Source organism: Lepisosteus platostomus, chromosome 4, assembly GCF_059453375.1.
Source record: "Lepisosteus platostomus isolate fLepPlt1 chromosome 4, fLepPlt1.hap1, whole genome shotgun sequence".
Taxonomy (NCBI): Eukaryota; Metazoa; Chordata; class Actinopteri; order Semionotiformes; family Lepisosteidae; genus Lepisosteus; species Lepisosteus platostomus.
This window is the reverse complement of record NC_142614.1, coordinates 5,888,745-5,906,801: the sequence shown is the minus strand read 5'-3', so window position 1 is coordinate 5,906,801 and position 18,057 is coordinate 5,888,745. Positions and strand designations below refer to the sequence as shown.

At 53.8% G+C, this 18,057-nt stretch overlaps 1 protein-coding gene across 4 annotated transcripts; it reads left to right on the top strand.

Annotated features, from left to right (window-relative positions):
• rinl (Ras and Rab interactor-like) lies at window positions 1-17,332 on the top strand. Of its 4 annotated transcripts, none has more exons than XM_088627785.1 (12): window positions 1-1,770; window positions 3,902-4,109; window positions 4,243-4,396; window positions 7,844-7,952; window positions 8,455-8,527; window positions 8,990-9,078; window positions 10,250-10,350; window positions 10,822-11,077; window positions 11,680-12,396; window positions 13,895-14,206; window positions 14,872-15,003; window positions 15,961-17,332. In XM_088627785.1, the coding sequence occupies exons 2-12, from the start codon at window positions 4,039-4,041 to the stop codon at window positions 16,497-16,499; spliced, it is 2,553 nt and encodes an 850-aa protein (XP_088483911.1). In that variant the 5' UTR covers window positions 1-1,770; window positions 3,902-4,038; the 3' UTR covers window positions 16,500-17,332. The 4 variants fall into 4 exon arrangements, with proteins under 4 accessions (XP_088483911.1, XP_088483912.1, XP_088483910.1 ...); XM_088627786.1 differs by having other exon boundaries at window positions 3,882-4,109; window positions 10,274-10,350; XM_088627784.1 differs by having other exon boundaries at window positions 3,882-4,109.
• The last annotated feature ends 725 nt before the right edge of the window (window positions 17,333-18,057 follow it).

The following is an 18,057-nucleotide window of genomic DNA, read 5'->3' as shown; positions in this document are numbered from 1 at the left end:
TCTTTTTGCTTTGTCTGGGGTGGTCTCTGAGGTACAGACCTTACAGTACTGTAGTGTACTATACGGGTAATGTGTTCAGGGCTCTGTGCCATTTTGGTGTAAACTCAAACAACCAACAGACCATCCTTGTGCATTGTACTGGCTTCATAGCTGTACTTGTGCACAATATTGAAACAAACTGGACTGGACCAGTCTAAGAATCTCTGGGCTATAGGGTTACAATATGACACAGACTGGACCAGTGATCTCTGGACTATAGGGTTACAATAGGACACAGACTGGACCAGTGATCTCTGGACTGTAGGGTTACAGTATGACACAGACTGGACCAGTGTTCTCTGTGCTCACACGCACGCGCTCCAGGGGGCTCAGTTTCCGGCGACAGCGGCTGAGCGGAGCCCGAGAACGTGGCGCACGCGAGCACGCTCCTCACACAGGAAGCGGCTCTCACGGGGAGAGAGAGTGTCACATCCTGACGCGCTTTCACCTCTATAGCTGACCTCTATGAAACCAGCTCTCTCACGGGGTAGGAAACCGAGCAGTTCTGGGAAGAAGCGTGGTCTCTGGTTCGGGGGTTTTCAGACGTGCCAGAGGCTAGTTCAGTTCTGCAGCTGAGTGACCTGCCTGACGAGGTGGTGGGAAGAGAGAAACACTCGCTGAAAGTATCCTTGGCAGCAAGCAAGAAAGCTGTAACACATCAATGGTTACAAAGAGGTCCCCTAACCGAAGAAAACTGGAACTGTTATCGTTTCAGAGATTGATGACGTTAACCTTTCAGTTGGGACTCCAGCAGGAGGTTTTTGAGAGTTACTGGGAGAGGAGGATTATCTTATAACCTAATGATGATGATTTTATGTTTCGTTTCTTCACCCTCCTTCCTCCCCAGCACACTACCCTCTGAAAACATGCAAAAGATGATAAAGAACAAGACTTCACACTCATTTCTATTGGAAACACGTGAGGGTTTGAGATGATCGATGATATTTTGTTGTGGTTGGCCCTGATTACCTTTGTATGTTCGTAGGAAAACAATAAAAACAGTAGTAACAAAAGGAAAGACCAATGGAAACTGGGCTTAATGAGCGTTTGACTGAAGAATGTGGTTTATTGCCACGGACCTTCCCATCTCCTGTCGCTCTCTGTGTGTAGAGCAGGGCAGGAAAGGGTGGTGCCTTGCAGACACCCTGTTTTCTTCCGCGCGCCTGTGAGAGCTGCAGGAGCTGGGCCTGGCTCCCCCTGCCCCTGAGACGGCTCAGGCTTGGGCCGTCTGCCGCGCCGGGGTATTTCCCATCAGCCCCGGTGGGGCGCCAGGCAGGTGCTGTCGCCAGCGGCGCTTGCTGTGCTTCGTCACCGGGGAGCGCGCGCGGCCCGGCAGCCGGTGGAGGGTGGGCCGGGCCATGCCGCTGTCCCCCGCAGCACGTTTCTCTCGGTCTCGGCGCGTCTGTTGCCTGCTCTGTGCTTCGAGCAGCGCGAGGCTAACCGCAGACTGAGAGAGGGAGGGGAGAGGAGAGAGAGCGAGAGAGAGAGAGAGGGAGGAAGGAGGAGGAGAGCAGGTGGGAAGACGGGCTGAAGAGCAGAAGAGGGGAGTGCGAGGACTCTTGACACGGAGACGGGCAGGGTGTTCGGGAGACGGGAGAACAGGAGGGCGAGACTTGGGGGTCAGCCGTCTGTGGAGACGGGAGAGTCTGCAGGCCGAGGTGTAGAGTCGCTGGGCCGGGTCTGTCTCAGCTCGCAGGAGAGCTGCTGAAGAAGACGGAGGACCGCACGGTTGTAAGTGAGGCAACAGTACCGTACAGCCAGCTCCTCCTTTTCCATCGCCTCCTCTCTCTCACTGTGTCTCCTGTTATTCTTTGTGTACTTGACTGAGGAGTTCTCTATTATTGCTTGCTTGCTGTGCCTCCTGCCCTCTGTGTATCTCCTCTCTCTCGCTGTGTCTCCCGTTCTCTGTGTGTCTCCTGTCCTCCGTGTCTCTGATTGCCGAGAGATTCTCTGTGTAGAGCAGTGCAGGAAAGGGTGGTGTATTACAGAGAAATCACCTGTAGAAGCTGCAGGAACTGGGCCTGGGTTTTCCCATGCCTGGGACAGCTTCAGTTACGGAGGGGTGTCTGTCTGTCTGAGCCTCACCTCCTCTACACCACTCTCTCGCTGCCTCCCCAGCGGGTAACCAGACAGCTGTAGCAGCGTGAGGAATCCTAATCAGACAGCGATTCCACAGGGTCCACGGCAGTGATCCTGACTTTCACCGGGAGTCTCCCGACACAAGCTCCCTGCTGTCCCCCTTCGTGTGGCCGGCGAGCTGGGCTCCCCCCGCCGTCAGGAGATACACGGGGACAGTGTGCCGGCCTGCTGGGGACGGGAGTGGACTGGGCCTGAGCCACTTCCTGCTTGCTGGATCTGGTGGCGTGAAGCTGCTGCTGGGGCTCTGAGAGCTGGGGGTTGTGGGAGGACTTTGGGGTGACGCAGCTAGGACATGGAAAGAGGGCTGTGTCACGGGGGTGGAAGACAAGATGCTGGACATGTATTCAGAGAGAGGAGACACAGGAAGAGGGAGGAGCACTGGGTGAGCAGGAGACAGGCTTTCTCTCTCTGTTTCATCCCCGACTCAATCCACTGCTTTAACCTTTAATAACCCTATAGAGAAACTCACAGTTCCATTGAATGTCAAGATTCAAGATTTCTTTATTTGCCATATACAACAAGTGTATTGGAATGCTTACTCGTTCAGCTGTACCCAGTAACAGGGGCACAAATGACACACATGGACAATAAATTGAGACAATAGACATTATGATACAGCCAAGACAGGACACAGTGCAAACAGTGCACGTGCTAATATGTGCATGCGCTAAGATTGAGCTGTTTAAGATGCGGACTGCTTGGGGGAAGAAACTGGTTTTGAATCTATGCGTCAGTGTTCTGATACTGCGATACCTCCTACCAGGCCCCAGGGGTGAGAACAGATCATGGCCAGGGTGAACTGGGTCCTGAAGTATTGCTCCAGCCCGGGTGTGGCAGCAATCGAGATATATCCGGTCGATGGAGGGTAGCTCTGTCCCAATGATTTTCTGAGCAGACCTCACAGCCCTCTGTACAGCTTTTCTGTCCTGTACTGTGGCTCCACCATACCACACCGTAATACCACCAGTCAGGACACTCTCAGTGGTATTACGGTAAAAATTGGTCAGTGTTGTCTTGCTCATCCCCCACTTCCTTAACTCTCTCAGGAAGTGAATGCGCTGGTGGGCTTTAGTGAGGATGTCATCTTAAATCCCACTAGACATGATACATATCACCTTATTCTTCTGTCATCCTTCAGTCTGAAGTTCTGGACAAACAGGCACTATTGCCCTTTTGCAAAATGTGTCTATTGCTCTGCACTGCAGTCTGCTATAAATATTAGGGTGGCGCTATGTGCAATGCAACAGGCTATAACTTGGCATGTTGTACTGTGGGATCTCCAATTTTCTCGCCTTTGTAAGAGATGTTCCGGAGATTGAGCAGTCCAGGGTGTTTGAGTATCTCTGCTGCAGAGCAGGACCCGTGGCATAATCCCACTGCTGTCTGTCAGGCACTGAGCAGCAGCAGTGTGATCCCAGTGTGGAAACACTACCCAGTGCAGAGAGATACTGTGCTGTGTCTGTCTGTCCAGCTCTGTGTCTGTCTGTCCAGCTCTGCGCAGCAGCAGTGTGATCCGAGTGTGGAAACACTACCCAGTGCAGAGCGATACTGCACTGTGTCTGTCTGTCCAGCTCTGTGTCTGTCTGTCCAGCTCTGCGCAGCAGCAGTGTGATCCCAGTGTGGAAACACTACCCAGTGCAGAGCGATACTGCGCTGTGTCTGTCTGTCCATATCTTACCACTGTGTGACTTTTTTATTTAAAGCTTGTGACATCTGTATAAAGACAGCGCTGTCCTGGAGACGACAGAATCGCCACAGCATTGAGCTCAGGACGGGAGCAGTGGACAGCCGATGGAAGTGCAGTGCCCTTGGGAATGGAGCAGTGGGACCCCCTGAGCAGGACAGGACACGCCCACTGAGATGCCCCACCCCTCCAGGGCAGAGGGGATGAAGGGCCTGGACGAGCGAGCAGGGGCGAGCAGCACGGAGAGGTGAGAGAGGACGAGAAAGACAGGGGAGGAGAGGAAGTCAGAGGATGATGGGATTGAGGAGAGAGTTGGAAGAGTGGAGAGAGACATGTTGATCGCTTGTCCCTCAGTGTCTCGGTGTGCTTCTGTATTGCAGAGCCTCCACAGGGGTGCTGAATGGGAACAGTATGGCCAGAGACCCGCCGCTCACTCTCCTGGACAGACTGAGGCTCTGTAAGCCTGCATGGGCCCTGGGAGGCTCCTGGGACAGAGAGAGGGCCCACGCTGCACTGAGGGACCGGCACACAGGGGTGAGTCCACATCGGGACACATCTGGGTACCGTACCTACAAGCCCCTTAGAGCTGGACTCTCCTGGACACCTGTCCATACGCCCAACTTAATCCTGAAAATCTGTCCATACTCACAGTACACACCTGCACACCTCTCCATATGCACAGGACGCAGCTGGACACCTGTCCATACACACAGTACACACTCCTAGACACCAGTCCATGCACACAGTACACACTCCTGGACACCAGTCCATGCACACAGAGCACATGTCTGGACACCTGTCCATACACACAGTACACACTCCTGGACACCAGTCCATGCACACAGAGCACACGCCTGGACACCAGTCCATGCACACAGGGCCCATTCAAGAATCTCATCCACACATTTCTTGAGAGAAGCCGGAGAGCTGGCTTCATCCATGTGGCTGGGAAGCTTCTTCCAGACTCCCACAACCCTCTGCATAAAGATGCCTTTACCTTCTCTTGACCTTCTGTTGTTCGCTGGTGTTTAAAAATGCGCTTCCACACCCCTGTCGTGTTTAACGGTTCGTTCTGAAGTCCGCTGGGCTTGCCGCTGTCCTTGCGGATTATGAAGACGAGTATCCGGTGTCTCCGGCGTCTTCTCCGTACAAGACTGGAGAGGGTCTTGTCCTCCAGCCGGTCGGTGTGGGGCAGTCCCCGAAACCTGGGGCAGGAGCTGTTTGCTCCCCTCTGCAGTGACCCCAGGGCAGCGAGATCTGTGTGCCAGGCTCTGACCAGCTGGGCGCAGCCTCGCGCCCGGAGGAGTGTGGGTGTGGCGTGCGTCCGCGCTGGCGCCCGGAGGCAGTGGAGCGGCAGACTCTCCCAGCTGGGGAAGAGAGAAGCCCAGTGTGTGTGTGTCCAGAGCAGCGCCCTCACCTACCCTGTCGAGAGGGAGAGCCCAAGGACTGGCTCGTTTGGAAGGGGGGGCGGGGGGTGAGGGGGTGGTTCACCTGAGCTGAATTTCTCTCAGCTAGGTGGCGTTGTGCCACTGTGCCCGGGCTCACGTTTGGTATACAATTGCGCCAGGTGCCGTTGTGTAACTGTGAATGCATACACGCACACACGAGCAGAGGGAGAAACAAGGAAGTTGGTATTTTTTTTTGTCCTTTTCAAACGTGTTCCCTTTCCTCTTTTGGGTTAATGAGAGAGCGGTTTCAGTTCATCACCAAGGTGGAACTGGTTGAGTGAGGGGTTAGGGGCAGTGAGGTGTCTGAAGAGCTCAGGGATGGACGTGTGGAAGGGTACGTACAGTGTGCAGCAATGCAGAGCAGTGCTGTCGCTTGGTGTGGTTCAGTATAGAGGTGTACAGTAGATTAGTGCAGGACAGCTTGGTGTACAACCGCTCTGTAGAGCAGCAGTAGTGTAATACAGTGCAATAGTATTTAACAGTACGGTACAATTTAGTACAGAACAGGGTAGAGTAGTACAGTATAATAATGTAACATGGTTACTGTATAGTGGTGTGGTTTGGTGTGCTGCAGTGTTGTAGGTTGGTGCAGTATAGTGTTTTAGAGTGGTACAGTATAGTGGAGAGGTTTGGTGCATATAGTGCTGTAGTGTGGAACAGTATAGTGCTGTAGTGTGGTGGAGTATAGTGCTGTAGTGTGGTACAGTATAGCGCTGTAGTGTGGTACACTATAGTGCTGTAGTTTACTGCATTATGATACTGTAGTTGTACTGTATGTGTATAGTACTGTAGTGTGGTTGGCTATAGTGCTGTAGTTTGATGCAGTATATTAGTGTAGTGTGGTGAAGTGTAGTGCTATAGTTTAATGCAGTGTATTAGTGTAGTGTGGTGCAATATAGTTCTGTAATGTAATCCAGTGTAGTAGTGTAGTGTGGTACAGTATAGTGTTGTACAGTGGTGTAGTATGGGCCTGTACTGTGGTGCAATATAGTGCTGCAATTTGTTGCAATATGGTACTGCAGTGTGTTACAGTATGGTGTAATTTGGTGAAGTATGATACTGCGTTGTGGTGCAGTATAGTGCTGTTATTTAATGTAGTAGTGTAGTATGGTGTGGTAGTTGGGTGCAGTATTATGTTGTAGTTTGGTGCAGTAATATGTTGTAGTGTGGTGCTGCAGTTTGGTGCAGTATTATGTTGCAGTTTGGTGCTGTAGTTTGGTGCAGTATGGTGCTGTAGTTTGGTGCAGTGTGGTGCAGTATTATGTTGTAGTTTGGTGCAGTGTGGTGCTGTATTATGTTGTAGTTTGGTGCGGTGTGGTGCTGTAGTTTGGTGCTGTATTATGTTGTAGTTTGGTGCTGTAGTTTGGTGCAGTATTATGTTGTAGTTTGGTGCAGTGTGGTGCTGTAGGTTGGTGCAGTGTGGTGCTGTAGTTTGGTGCAGTGTGGTGCTGTAGTTTGGTGCAGTATTATGCTGTAGTTTGGTGCAGTGTGGTGCTGTAGTTTGGTGCAGTATTATGCTGTAGGTTGGTGCAGTGTGGTGCTGTAGTTTGGCGTAGTGTGGTGCTGTAGTTTGGTGCAGTATTATGTTGTAGTTTGGCGTAGTGTGGTGCTGTAGTTTGGTGCAGTATTATGTTGTAGTTTGGTGTAGTGTGGTGCTGTAGTTTGGTGCAGTATTATGTTGTAGTTTGGTGTAGTGTGGTGCTGTAGGGACACCAATCATCTCTCTGCTCTTGGTTGTATTTGGAGCGATGGAGATGAGCTGTAAAGTTAGTGCATCTGTCAGCTGCGCGAGAGGGGGAGGCGTTGGTACATCTCGGGACTTCCTCACGCCACAGGAAGGTCGGAAACATTTCGGCTGTTTTATTTAAACTGCAGTTTCTCGTCTGCAGTGTTACCCACCCGAAGGCTGGGGCCCTATTTGTGTTGCTCGGGACTTCCTGCAGTCCGCGCGAGGGGCTGAGTGCCGCAGTGCGGTCGCAGCCTGTCAGAGTCTCGGGGGCTCGAGAGCTGCTTTGGTCTAGTTGACAGATCTCCCTGCTTCTGTACCCAGTCTTATGTCTGCAGAGTGCTGGCAGGCCTGTCCATTGGAGGAGAAGTAATAGATACCATTTAACTCGTGTGCAAACTTACAGGAGGGGTGTCAGGCCTGGAGTCCTGGCTAGAATTCAGTCTACAGTCTGATGTTGCCTGAGTCTCCTCTCTGCGCCCCTGAGCTGTGGGGCTGCAGGTGCAGAACAGCTGCCCTGTGTCACCCAGCTTGAGGGGTGGGAGAAGTGGGTTTGCTCTTATCTGTGAAGCACTTTGGAATCTGCTACACAAATGTAATACATTATTATTTGGAAGTTATCAGTGCCATAATAGATCTCTTTCCCTCTTTCTTCCCTTTTCCACACTCCTAACATTTTTCTTCATTGCCCATTGTCTCCCACTTCTCTTTCTTCCTCCTTCGCTCCGTCTCTTCTCTCGTGTTCTTTTATTTCCTCCCTCCTTCTGTCTTTCCCCTGTTCTGCCCTTTCCCCCTCTCTCTCTGCAGAGTTTCCTGGTGCTGTGTGACTCCGCCACTTGCCCGCACCTCCTTTGTGTGTCTGTAGGGGGCTGCACCGAGTCTGTGAGGGATTTTGCCATCGAATACACCGGCAAAGGTAAACACTGACGTACTTTCACCATGTCAGTAGGCAATGACATACTCCCCAGGACCAAAGTGTGGAACCCAGTCACATGACCAGCACCCCACTTCGCCTCCCAGCTGGTCTCACCATGTATTCGATACAGGTGACCCCTGAATGTCGTGATTACTGTTGTGTTGCTCTTTGTCACTCATACTGCGCCGGTACCATTGTTCTGAAAGTTGCTTAAGCGACTTCGTTGTGAGCTTGATTGCTTTCTCAGAGAGATTATAATTGGTCTGAAACCAGCGCTGACAGTGCAGCCTGAGTGAATATTGAATATTAACCATTGAAGGTGTTTCAGGGTCATCCCAGAAATGGTACACTGACATGCTTGTTCTCTAATACAAAGACGGCTCTGTGGCACGCCTGTGTCTGCTGACTCAACACCGTGATGCACTGACATACAGCTGAGATGCATGAAGACTGCTCATGTCTAAAAGCTCTCATTTTCCCTCCCTCCACCCATCTGGATCAGTGTTTCACCTGCCAGAGTCTCACCTGGGCTTCTCTGACTTGATCCAGCTGGTGGCCTTCTACACAGTGAGCAGGTGAGACGGAGGGACCAGGTGCTGTAGGCAGGGTGTGGAGGAGGAGTCAGGGTGAAGAGGAAGTGGGGTGTGGAGGGATGGTGGTTTTGAAGGAGGAGGAAGGAGGGAGGAGGGGTGTGGAGGAGGAGGGAGACAAGCAGACTGGAGAGCAGGAGGTGGTGTTTTGAAGGAGAAGGAAGGAGGGAGGTGGGGTGAGGAGGAGGAAGGAAGGAGGCGGGGTGTGGAGGAGGTGGGGTGAGGATGAGGAGGAAGGAGGAAGGAGGCAGGGTGTGGAGGAAGAGGAGGGAGGGAGGTGGGGTGTGGAGGAGGTGGGGTGTGGAGGAGGCGGGGGTGAGGATGAGGAGGCAGAAGGTAGGTATGGAGGAGGAGGGAAGGAGCCCTACCTTATCTTTCTTTTTCACTTGATCCTTTCATCATCTATTCATCCCTCTCTCCCTCTCCTCCTGTACCCCTCTCTCGCAGGGACGTGCTACCGTGCTGTCTGTCCATCCCCACAGCTGTGTACTCTCTCAGTATGGAGCAGATGAACCCCCTGGTGGATCTGGGCCCCAGTGAGTCTCTCTCTGTTCTCCTGTCCCACTCCTTCTCCCCAGTTTCCTGTCCCTCTGTCTCCGTCTCTTATCTTCTTCTACCCTGTGACACTATTCCCTCTTCCTGTTTCTTATTTTTCCATGGGTCCAGTCTGTGTCCTATTGTAACCCTACAGTCCAGAGATCACTGGTCCAGTCTGTGTCCTGTTGTAGCCCTACAGTCCAGAGATCACTGGTCCAGTCTGTGTCCTATTGTAACCCTACAGTCCAGTGATCACTGGTCCAGTCTGTGTCATATTGTAACCCTACAGTCCAGAGATCACTGGTCCAGTCTGTGTCCTGTTGTAGCCCTACAGTCCAGAGATCACTGGTCCAGTCTGTGTCCTATTGTAACCCTACAGTCCAGTGATCACTGGTCCAGTCTGTGTCCTATTGTAACCCTACAGTCCAGTGATCACTGGTCCAGTCTGTGTCATATTGTAACCCTACAGTCCAGAGATCACTGATCCAGTCTGTGTCATATTGTAGCCCTACAGTCCAGAGATCACTGGTCCAGTCTGTGTCATATTGTAACCCTACAGTCCAGTGATTACTGGTCCAGTCTGTGTCCTATTGTAACCCTACAGTCCAGTGATCACTGGTCCAGTCTGTGTCATATTGTAACCCTACAGTCCATAGATCACTGGTCCAGTCTGTGTCATATTGTAACCCTACAGTCCAGAGATCACTGGTCCAGTCTGTGTCATATTGTAGCCCTACAGTCCAGAGATCATTGGTCCAGTCTGTGTCATATTGTAGCCCTACAGTCCAGAGATCACTGGTCCAGTCTGTGTCCTATTGTAACCCTACAGTCCAGAGATCACTGGTCCAGTCTGTGTCCTATTGTAACCCTATAGTTCAGAGATCACTGGTCCAGTCTGTGTCATATTGTAACCCTACAGTCCAGAGATCACTGGTCCAGTCTGTGTCCTATTGTAACCCTATAGTCCAGAGATCACTGGTCCAGTCTGTCATATTGTAACCCTATAGTCCAAAGATTGCTGGTCCAGTTTGGGCTGTGTCATATTTTAAGCAAATAGACCCTGTATCCACAAGGTGGCTAAATGCTGATAAAATGATTATTTCTGCTCTGTATTTTGATCCCGCTCTGTGTGTTGTTCTGGATATACCATCCCTGCTCTCTGTGTGTCAGAGTTCTGGTTGGATCCCTCCTCAGGCCCGAATGTGGAATCCAATCACGTGACCGGCGCCCCACTTCACCCCCCGACTGGTCTCACCATGTGTTCGATACAGGTGACCCCTGTTTGTCCGGTTACTGCTGTGCTGCTCTGATTGCTCTTTTCCCCTGATGTATGCAGGAGCCACATCACTGAGCTCGATTGCTTTGTCAGTGGGATTATAATTGGACTTCCACTGAAGCCAGTGCTGACAGTGCAGCCTGAGCTACTGGTGAATGTAACCACACAGTCGTGAAGCTTCATCCAGGAAGTGATGTCACTGAGATCAAGAGAGAGCCCTTCCTCAATATAGATAGCTGGTGATCTGTTTTTGTTTTAATGAGAAAAATGAAAATGCTTTGGACGCTTAAAAGATTAAAAGCTTAAAAAGCTAATTTATGCCAGGTTTAAAAACTGCTAATAAAAGTATCATTTGGGAAATCATTTGACTTAAAAAGAAAGTTTTTTTTTTTTAAATGGCTTAAGTTTACTGATATCTTCCTTAGCAGTTAATTGAAGCCTTATTAACTTCTTGTCTCACTGGCAGGTGACCTCAGCGAATGGAGCGCTCTGCATCATTAACCCTTTGTTTCTCCACGAACACGGAGATGATTGGCTCACCAAGCAGTCGCCCCTGGAAACCAGTCAGGCCCCGAGCGCACGGGCAGCCAATCGCAGGCGAGAAAGGAGGCTGAGCACCACCCGCCCCTGGGGAGGGGCGGGGATTCAGAACAAGAGAACTTTCTCAGTGGACAAGGAGCAGGAGGTCACTGAGCCCAGCAGTACGGAGAAGGAGCAGGCTTGTGAGTTCAGCTACTGGAGTAACACTGAGTCACTGCAGCTACTGCTGCACATACAGATCATTTGCCAAATATCACAAGAAGGGATGTGGACAAGCCGTTTGCAATTTTCTCTGATGTTACAGGCAATAATAAACATTAATTTATATGCACAAGTAATAGGTTCATTCCAGGCTGAAAAGAGAAGAAAGAAAACACAACGTTTCGGCTGTGGAGCCTTCTTCAGGTGTGGACACAGGCTGACTTCTCCACACCCGAAGAAGGCTACGCACGCTGACGCAGCTGTCCACCTGAACTACATTAGTTTTTATATTATATATATTACGCTATATATTACATTTATCTTGCACGTTTGATGTGCAACATCTCAAAGTGCTACACAGTATAAAACAGTTAAAGCAAATAAAACAAGTTTGATAACAATATGGGTTTTTTTAGAAAAGTCCATACAACAACAGCAAAGCAAGCAGACAGAAACAGACAGATGCATGCTGTATGTGTGAGGTATAGAAACGTGTTTCCAAGTTGGTATTTCTAGCTGTCTGCATTAGCTGACAGGATCCTCTGACCTCTGACCTCTGACCTCTCACCTCTCTCTGCCCCAGCGGGAGCTCTGCAGTCCCCCCCCTGCTCCCCCGGCTCCGTTCAGGAAGTCGTCCTGAGGAGGAAGACTGACGCGCTGAGAAGAGGGGGTTCCTCTGACCTCCCGACCCCTGAACTCCTAACCCCTGGCTCCCCAAGCCCGTGCCAGCAGACCGATGACCACGGTTCCCGCAGTCCCCCTGCGGAGCCGTCCCAGCGCAACTCGGGGCCCCAGTCGCCCCACCGCGTGTCCTGGATCGAAGACGGGGTGTGGCTGTCCCCGCCGTCGCCCGTCCACTCCCTGCTGACCCCCCTGGGCTACGAGCTGGACTCCCTGTCCATCAGCAGCACGGAGGAGGAGATGGACGTGCTGTGTGGCTCCCTGGGGGGCGCCCCCGCCGGCCCCCCGCACGGCCGCCTCTCGCTGGCCCTGGCGGACAAGGTCAAGCACCGCTTCTCGGCGTTCGGCCAGGTCATCGGCGGGCTGGTCTCGGCGCAGAAGCGCCTGTCCCACCGCGCGCAGGAGCTGTGTGAGCGGCGCGCCGGCGGCTTCGGGGAGCAGGCCCGCGCCTTCCTCGAGCACGCGCTCAGGGGGTGCGCCCCGCCGGCCTACCCGTCCGGCTCCGAGCTGCTGCAGGACGTCCGGCACAAGCTGACCGGCCTGAGGGAGGCGCTGCTGGACGCCCCCGAGATCCAGGGCATCCTGGACAGCCTGGGAGACACGCCGGACTGGGAGCTGGGTGAGTGCTCTGCGTGCGCCCCCTCATTCCCCTGCTTCTCCAGGAGCAGCCCTGCAAGCCTGTGTGTGGTGGAGCAGGGCGAGAGCTTCAAGACCAGCATGAATTTATTCGGGGGGGGGGGGGGGGCACAAGTCCTGGCATAAAGGGGAGAAGGCTCAAACCCTGTGCCACAGTGTGTATCTGGGGTCCTTTGATTAGTACCGTTAGACCCTCCTCAGAAAACCACAGGACTGGAGATTTCTGTATTGCAATAAAGAAAGGAGGAGGGGCGCAGCTAGCCAAAACTTCGTCACCTTCTCAAAGACGGCAACAGGCTTTTATTTTTGGAGATGAGCCAAATTTACATACCAAAAACGTGCAGTTTTCTGATTGGTAAGTAACGGTTTGTTGCCATATCCGGTAGTAAAAGCAGACAGTTTAGACAGTTTGCTGTGGTCAGCCTTGGGCGTCCATGTTCCCAGTTTATGTCGCTAAATCTGACACATGATGCAAAAACACCACGGCACTGTGCATGAGACCCTGGCTGTCTGGAGCACAGAGGCAGGTCTTGCAGAATTTGCAGGTTTACTTTTGTAAACATAGCATCATCACCAGCAGGGACGCAGGAGTCGGGTCTCTGCAGAAGCGAAAAAGCTTTCCAGGCCGGCGCCAGCTCTGGTGCCCCCGGGCCCGCCGGCGTTCGCCCAGGCCCAGCTGGTTTCTGACGCCGCCCGAGAGGCAGCTCGCAGCCGTTTGCTTGCAGATGTGGTTGCCAGTTGCTAGGCAACGCAGGCTGCCTACAGGAAACCTGGGCATGTCACTTCCTGGAGTTCTGTGGTCCCCCCGGGGGGGGGGTCAGCGGGTGTTGATTATGACAGGAGGGAGGGGGTTGGTGTTTTGAAGTGGAAAAGGTTACCGGTCGTCATGACTGTCTCATTCCGAGATGCGTGGAGGAGTCCTCTCTCTTACAGCGCGCAGAGCCCTGAGGGGAGCTTTCCCCTCCGCTGTGGCGTGGGCGGGGCCCAGCGCTCTCTTGGTGAACTCTCTCAGCGCCTCACTGGACATACTCTGCCTCTGGGGGTGGCCGATCGACCCAGCGTGCCCAGCACCTGGAAGCCAAGGGAGCTGAGAACTTCATAAAGCACCCACACAGGCAACCAGGGTGAACAGCACGGCCAGGGCGACTTGTTCCACACTCCCGCCACACTTAGTGTAAAGACGCCTCATCTTGTCGGTCCTCTCAAGCTGCTTTCACTTGCGCCGTCAGGTGCCAGTTTCTCCTTCCACCCTGAAGAAGCCCCCTTCTTCTTCGTTAGTCGGTTATCGTTCCTGGCCTGGGCTTCTTGCCGACACTGTAGTTAAACTTGGATAACTAACCCGACAAGGATCGCCAAAGCAATCCCCTCTCTTCCCGAGTCGGCCTCTCTGTGAGTCAGGGCGTTGCTGGAGCGCTGCCCTGGGCGTGTGTCATGTAAACAAACCCCCCTCTTAATACCCAGCTCTCCTCCTCCCTCTGTAGATGCGATGCTGGAGCTCACTCTCCACAAGATCGTTCTCAAGCCCCTCTGTCCGCACCTCTACTCCTGTCTCCACGACTACCGCTCCCGCGACGGCACCCTGCAGCGCCTCTCCGACAACCAGCAGCGCATGCGGGGGCGGAGCCTGGAGGAGCTGGGCGGGTCCTCCGGGGTGGGCGTGCCCGATGCGGTCGCCATGGAGAAGATCCAGCAGCGCCTCGCTGCCCTGCACCAGGCCTACTCCCCCAGCAAGAAGGTGCAACACCTGCTGAAGATCTGCAAGAGCATCTACCAGGCCATGAGCTCCGGCAGCGGTGAGAGCGCCCCCTGTGCTGTAGGAGGAGTAACTACACCCCGAGACCCGCAGGATCACACAGGCACACAGAGAGACGTGTGGCACAGGCGCTCACTGGCGTTAGGAGGCTCACTGCGTTGGCTTCTCTATTTACCCTGTTACCATGCAGCAAAGTCTTTCGATTTACCCTTTTCCCTTTTTCTCTCATAGTCTGAAGATACATACAGTAAGTGTGCAGAGTCCTGTGAATTACAGTCCTGTCTCTCAGCGGCTGTATTACTGTATAGTTATGTCCTGGGTCTGTGCATACCTGACGACCCATTTAGCTCATTTTTCTGTGTGGTTATTGAGTTATCTCATCTAGCTCTTTCTTGCAAGAAGCCAGGATATCAGCCACCTCTCCAGACTCAACCCTTTGTGTGAAGAACTGCCTCGTTTTGACGGTTGTCAAAGCAGTTCTGCAGTTTCCGGTTGTGTCCTGTGGTTCTGTTTCAGTGTTGACTCTCAACACGTGACTTTGTCAGCCAGTGCCTTTAAGGAACCCAGTCTCCTCTCAGTCTTCGTTGTGGGCGTTCTTTAGCCCAGGAAGGTATCGAAGGTATCAACATGGTCCTCTCTGGGCAGCAGTATCTTGGTGTGTCTGTGTGTAGCCTGTGTTGTAAGGGGGCCTGTCCTCTCTCTCAGGGGCTGTCTATGGGGCAGATGACTTCCTGCCCTGTCTCACCTGGGTGTGTCTGCGCAGTGACATCTCTCAGCTGCAGCTCGACACCGACTACATGATGGAGCTGCTGGACCCAGGGCAGCTGCAGGGCGAGGGTGAGAGAAAGCAGGGCAACTGCACAGTCACTGGGATGAATACACACACTGGGGCAACTGTACACTCACTGGGACAATTACACACTGACTGGGGCAACTGCACACTCACTGGGACGATTACACATACTGACTGGGGCAACTGCACACTCACTGGGACAATTACACATACTGACTGGGGCAACTGCACACTCACTGGGACAATCACACTACTGACAGGGGCAACTGCACACACACTGGGACGATTACACACACTGACTGGGGCAACTGCACACTCACTGGGACGACTACACACACTGACTGGGGCAACTGCACACTCACTGGGACGACTACACACACACTGACTGGCGCAACTGCACACACACAGGGACGGGGCAGGTACACAAAGACTGTGGCAACTGCCACTGACAACTGATCATGACAATTACACACTGACGGGGGCAACTGTTCACTGACTGGGGAAACTACATACTGACCGGGGCAGCTTCACAATGACCAGGGCAACTCCACACTAACTGGGATGATTACACGATGACCAGGGCAACTCCACACTAACTGGGATGATTACACGATGACCAGGGCAACTCCACACTAACTGGGATGATTACACGATGACCAGGGCAACTCCACACTAACTGGGATTATTACACGATGACCAGGGCAACTGCGCACTAACTGGGATGATTACACACTGACTGGGGCAAATAGACACTGCCCGGGGGCTGCTGCACACTGACTGGGACAGCTGCACACTGATCGTGACAACTACACCCTGCCTGGGGCAACCACAATCTCAGTAGTTAACTAAAAACCGATTGTGCAGTAAAATTGGGAACCAGTTCTTGGTGCTGAAGTTCCATGGGCCTGCCTGTGTCTTCTGTGGCTCCCAGGGCCTTGCTAGCCCTGCTCCAGCAGTCTGTCTCCCGCCCGTGTGACGGCGCTGCACTTCCTGTCTTCCAGGGGGGTATTACCTCACCTCCGTCTACGCCACCCTCTTCCACGTCTCCACTTTCCGGCCACGGCTGGCCGCCCGGCAGGTCAGCGACGAGGCCCAGCAGTCCATCAACCAGTGGCACCGCCGGAGGACTCTGCACTGCGGCCAGGCGCGGGGCAGGGGCCGCGGGCCCCACAGGGGCCGTCTGCAAGGGGAGGGGCCGGGGCACGAGGCCGCCGCTCAGGAGGATGGGGCGCCGGCGGCGGCCCCTGACGAGCGCCCCGGGCCCCGGCGCGCCCCGGACGCGAAGAGCCCCGCCAGCGAGCTGGGGGTTCTCAGGGAGGCCTCCGAGGAGCTCGACAGCGCCCCCGTCCCGCAGGGGGAGCCGGCGGACTGGGACCGGGGGTCGGGAGAGCCCGATCGGGCCGGGGCCCCGCGGAGGGACAGCGCCCCCGTCGCGCAGGGGGAGTCGGTGGAGTGGGAGAGGGCGCCGTGCGGCCGGCCCCAGTGGGACAGCGAGGGGAGCGAGGGCGGGCCCTCGGCGGGGCCCCCGGAGTCCTGCTAGCCAGCGGGAGGGGAGCCGCAGACCGAGCCGGACTTCCCGAGCAGTGGGCCGGGAGGCGCAGGGAGACGCAGACCGGATCGGCCTCCCCGTGGCTGGAGCCCTGTCCCGAGCAGAATGACTCGTTTAGTCCCGCTGATGAAACAGTCCGGGAATCGGCCACAGGGGGCCCGCAGGGGGCTTCTGAGGCCCGTAGAGAGGGGTCCGGGCTGGCCCAGCTGCAGTGGTCCTCAAGCCCCCCCCCGGGGCCCGCTGTGGCGTCTCTGCGGGGGGCGATGGAAGAACTTCCTGTTCCCGGTCAACAAAGCCACCGCTCCACTTTGAGAGAACTCGGCGACAGGAAGGAAAACAAACGCCGAGCGGTGCTTGATGATCGAGGCTGGGGGTGTCCGGGTCGGGCCCCACAGGGCCGGGCCGGACCGGACCGTCCCGATCTGCGACTCCGCTCCATTCGAGTCCAGTCCAGTCACTCCCTGGTTGATCGGTGGTTCCAGTCATTCTCAACAGCAGGGTGGACGGGGTCCGCAAAGTAATTAAGACTCAATTAAGTAACTTATTTGCGGGAGCCCCTGTTGGATAGCATGCCTGCTGCTGAACTCCTTCACGAACGAAGGAACAGACTGCGTCTGCTTGCCCTGGAGAGTGTAAATAAGAATAATGATAGGGACTACATGTGCTCTGAATATCCACACACTGTATCTTGTATATGTTATGTCCCACGCCATGCTTGCTGTGCTCTCACTGCCCTGTATTCTCACACTGAACCCACGCTCTGCACACACGGGCAGTGTGGGCATCTCTGCAGATTTCACTGTAATAAAGGTGATTGCACTCTCCCACTGTGTCACTGTGTGTCTGCCGCCTTGGGCTGTCAGTGGAGTAACAACGCCCCCTGCCGGAGAGGAGAGGTAAGAGCTTCACATTTCAGTCCGTCACTGTTGCGCCGATCGCTGTCACACTGCCCCCTGCCGGAGAGGAGAGGTAAGAGCTTCACATCTCAATATCACTCTGTTCACCGACCACTGTAACTACAGTCACACTGCCCCCTAACGGAGAGAACGGGTAAGAGCTTCACAACTAAATCGGTCACTGGGTAATGTTCTTTAAATCTGCTTCTGAGGTGCTCCAATCCCGGTAGTGTTGTGTGTAACCATTTTAAAAGACCGATTTCCAAAGGACTGGAAAAGTTTACTTGTGATCAATTACAAGTCAGTTATTCAATTGATGCGTTTACAGCTGGGTTGGTACAGAGATATTCAGCCTCACGTAAAAGAGTTACTTACAAGTGACCCCTGTCTTGAGGATTGAAGGATTTAGGGTGACTGGTGAGACGTACTGGCCGGGAGCTCTCCTGGACCTACAGGGCGAGGCGTTTCAGTACTGTTGAATCTGTGACGTGCTCTGTCGGAGCTCAGCGTGACGTTCTTTAAGTCTGTCTCTTTTTTCTTTGTTAACGTGCAGATCGGGTCTTAAAATTCTGGTAGTTTGTCTAAAAACCGATTCAACCGGCATGCAGGTCACAGCCAGGAGCTCATCAACGTGAGCGGCGCTGCACCTCTCA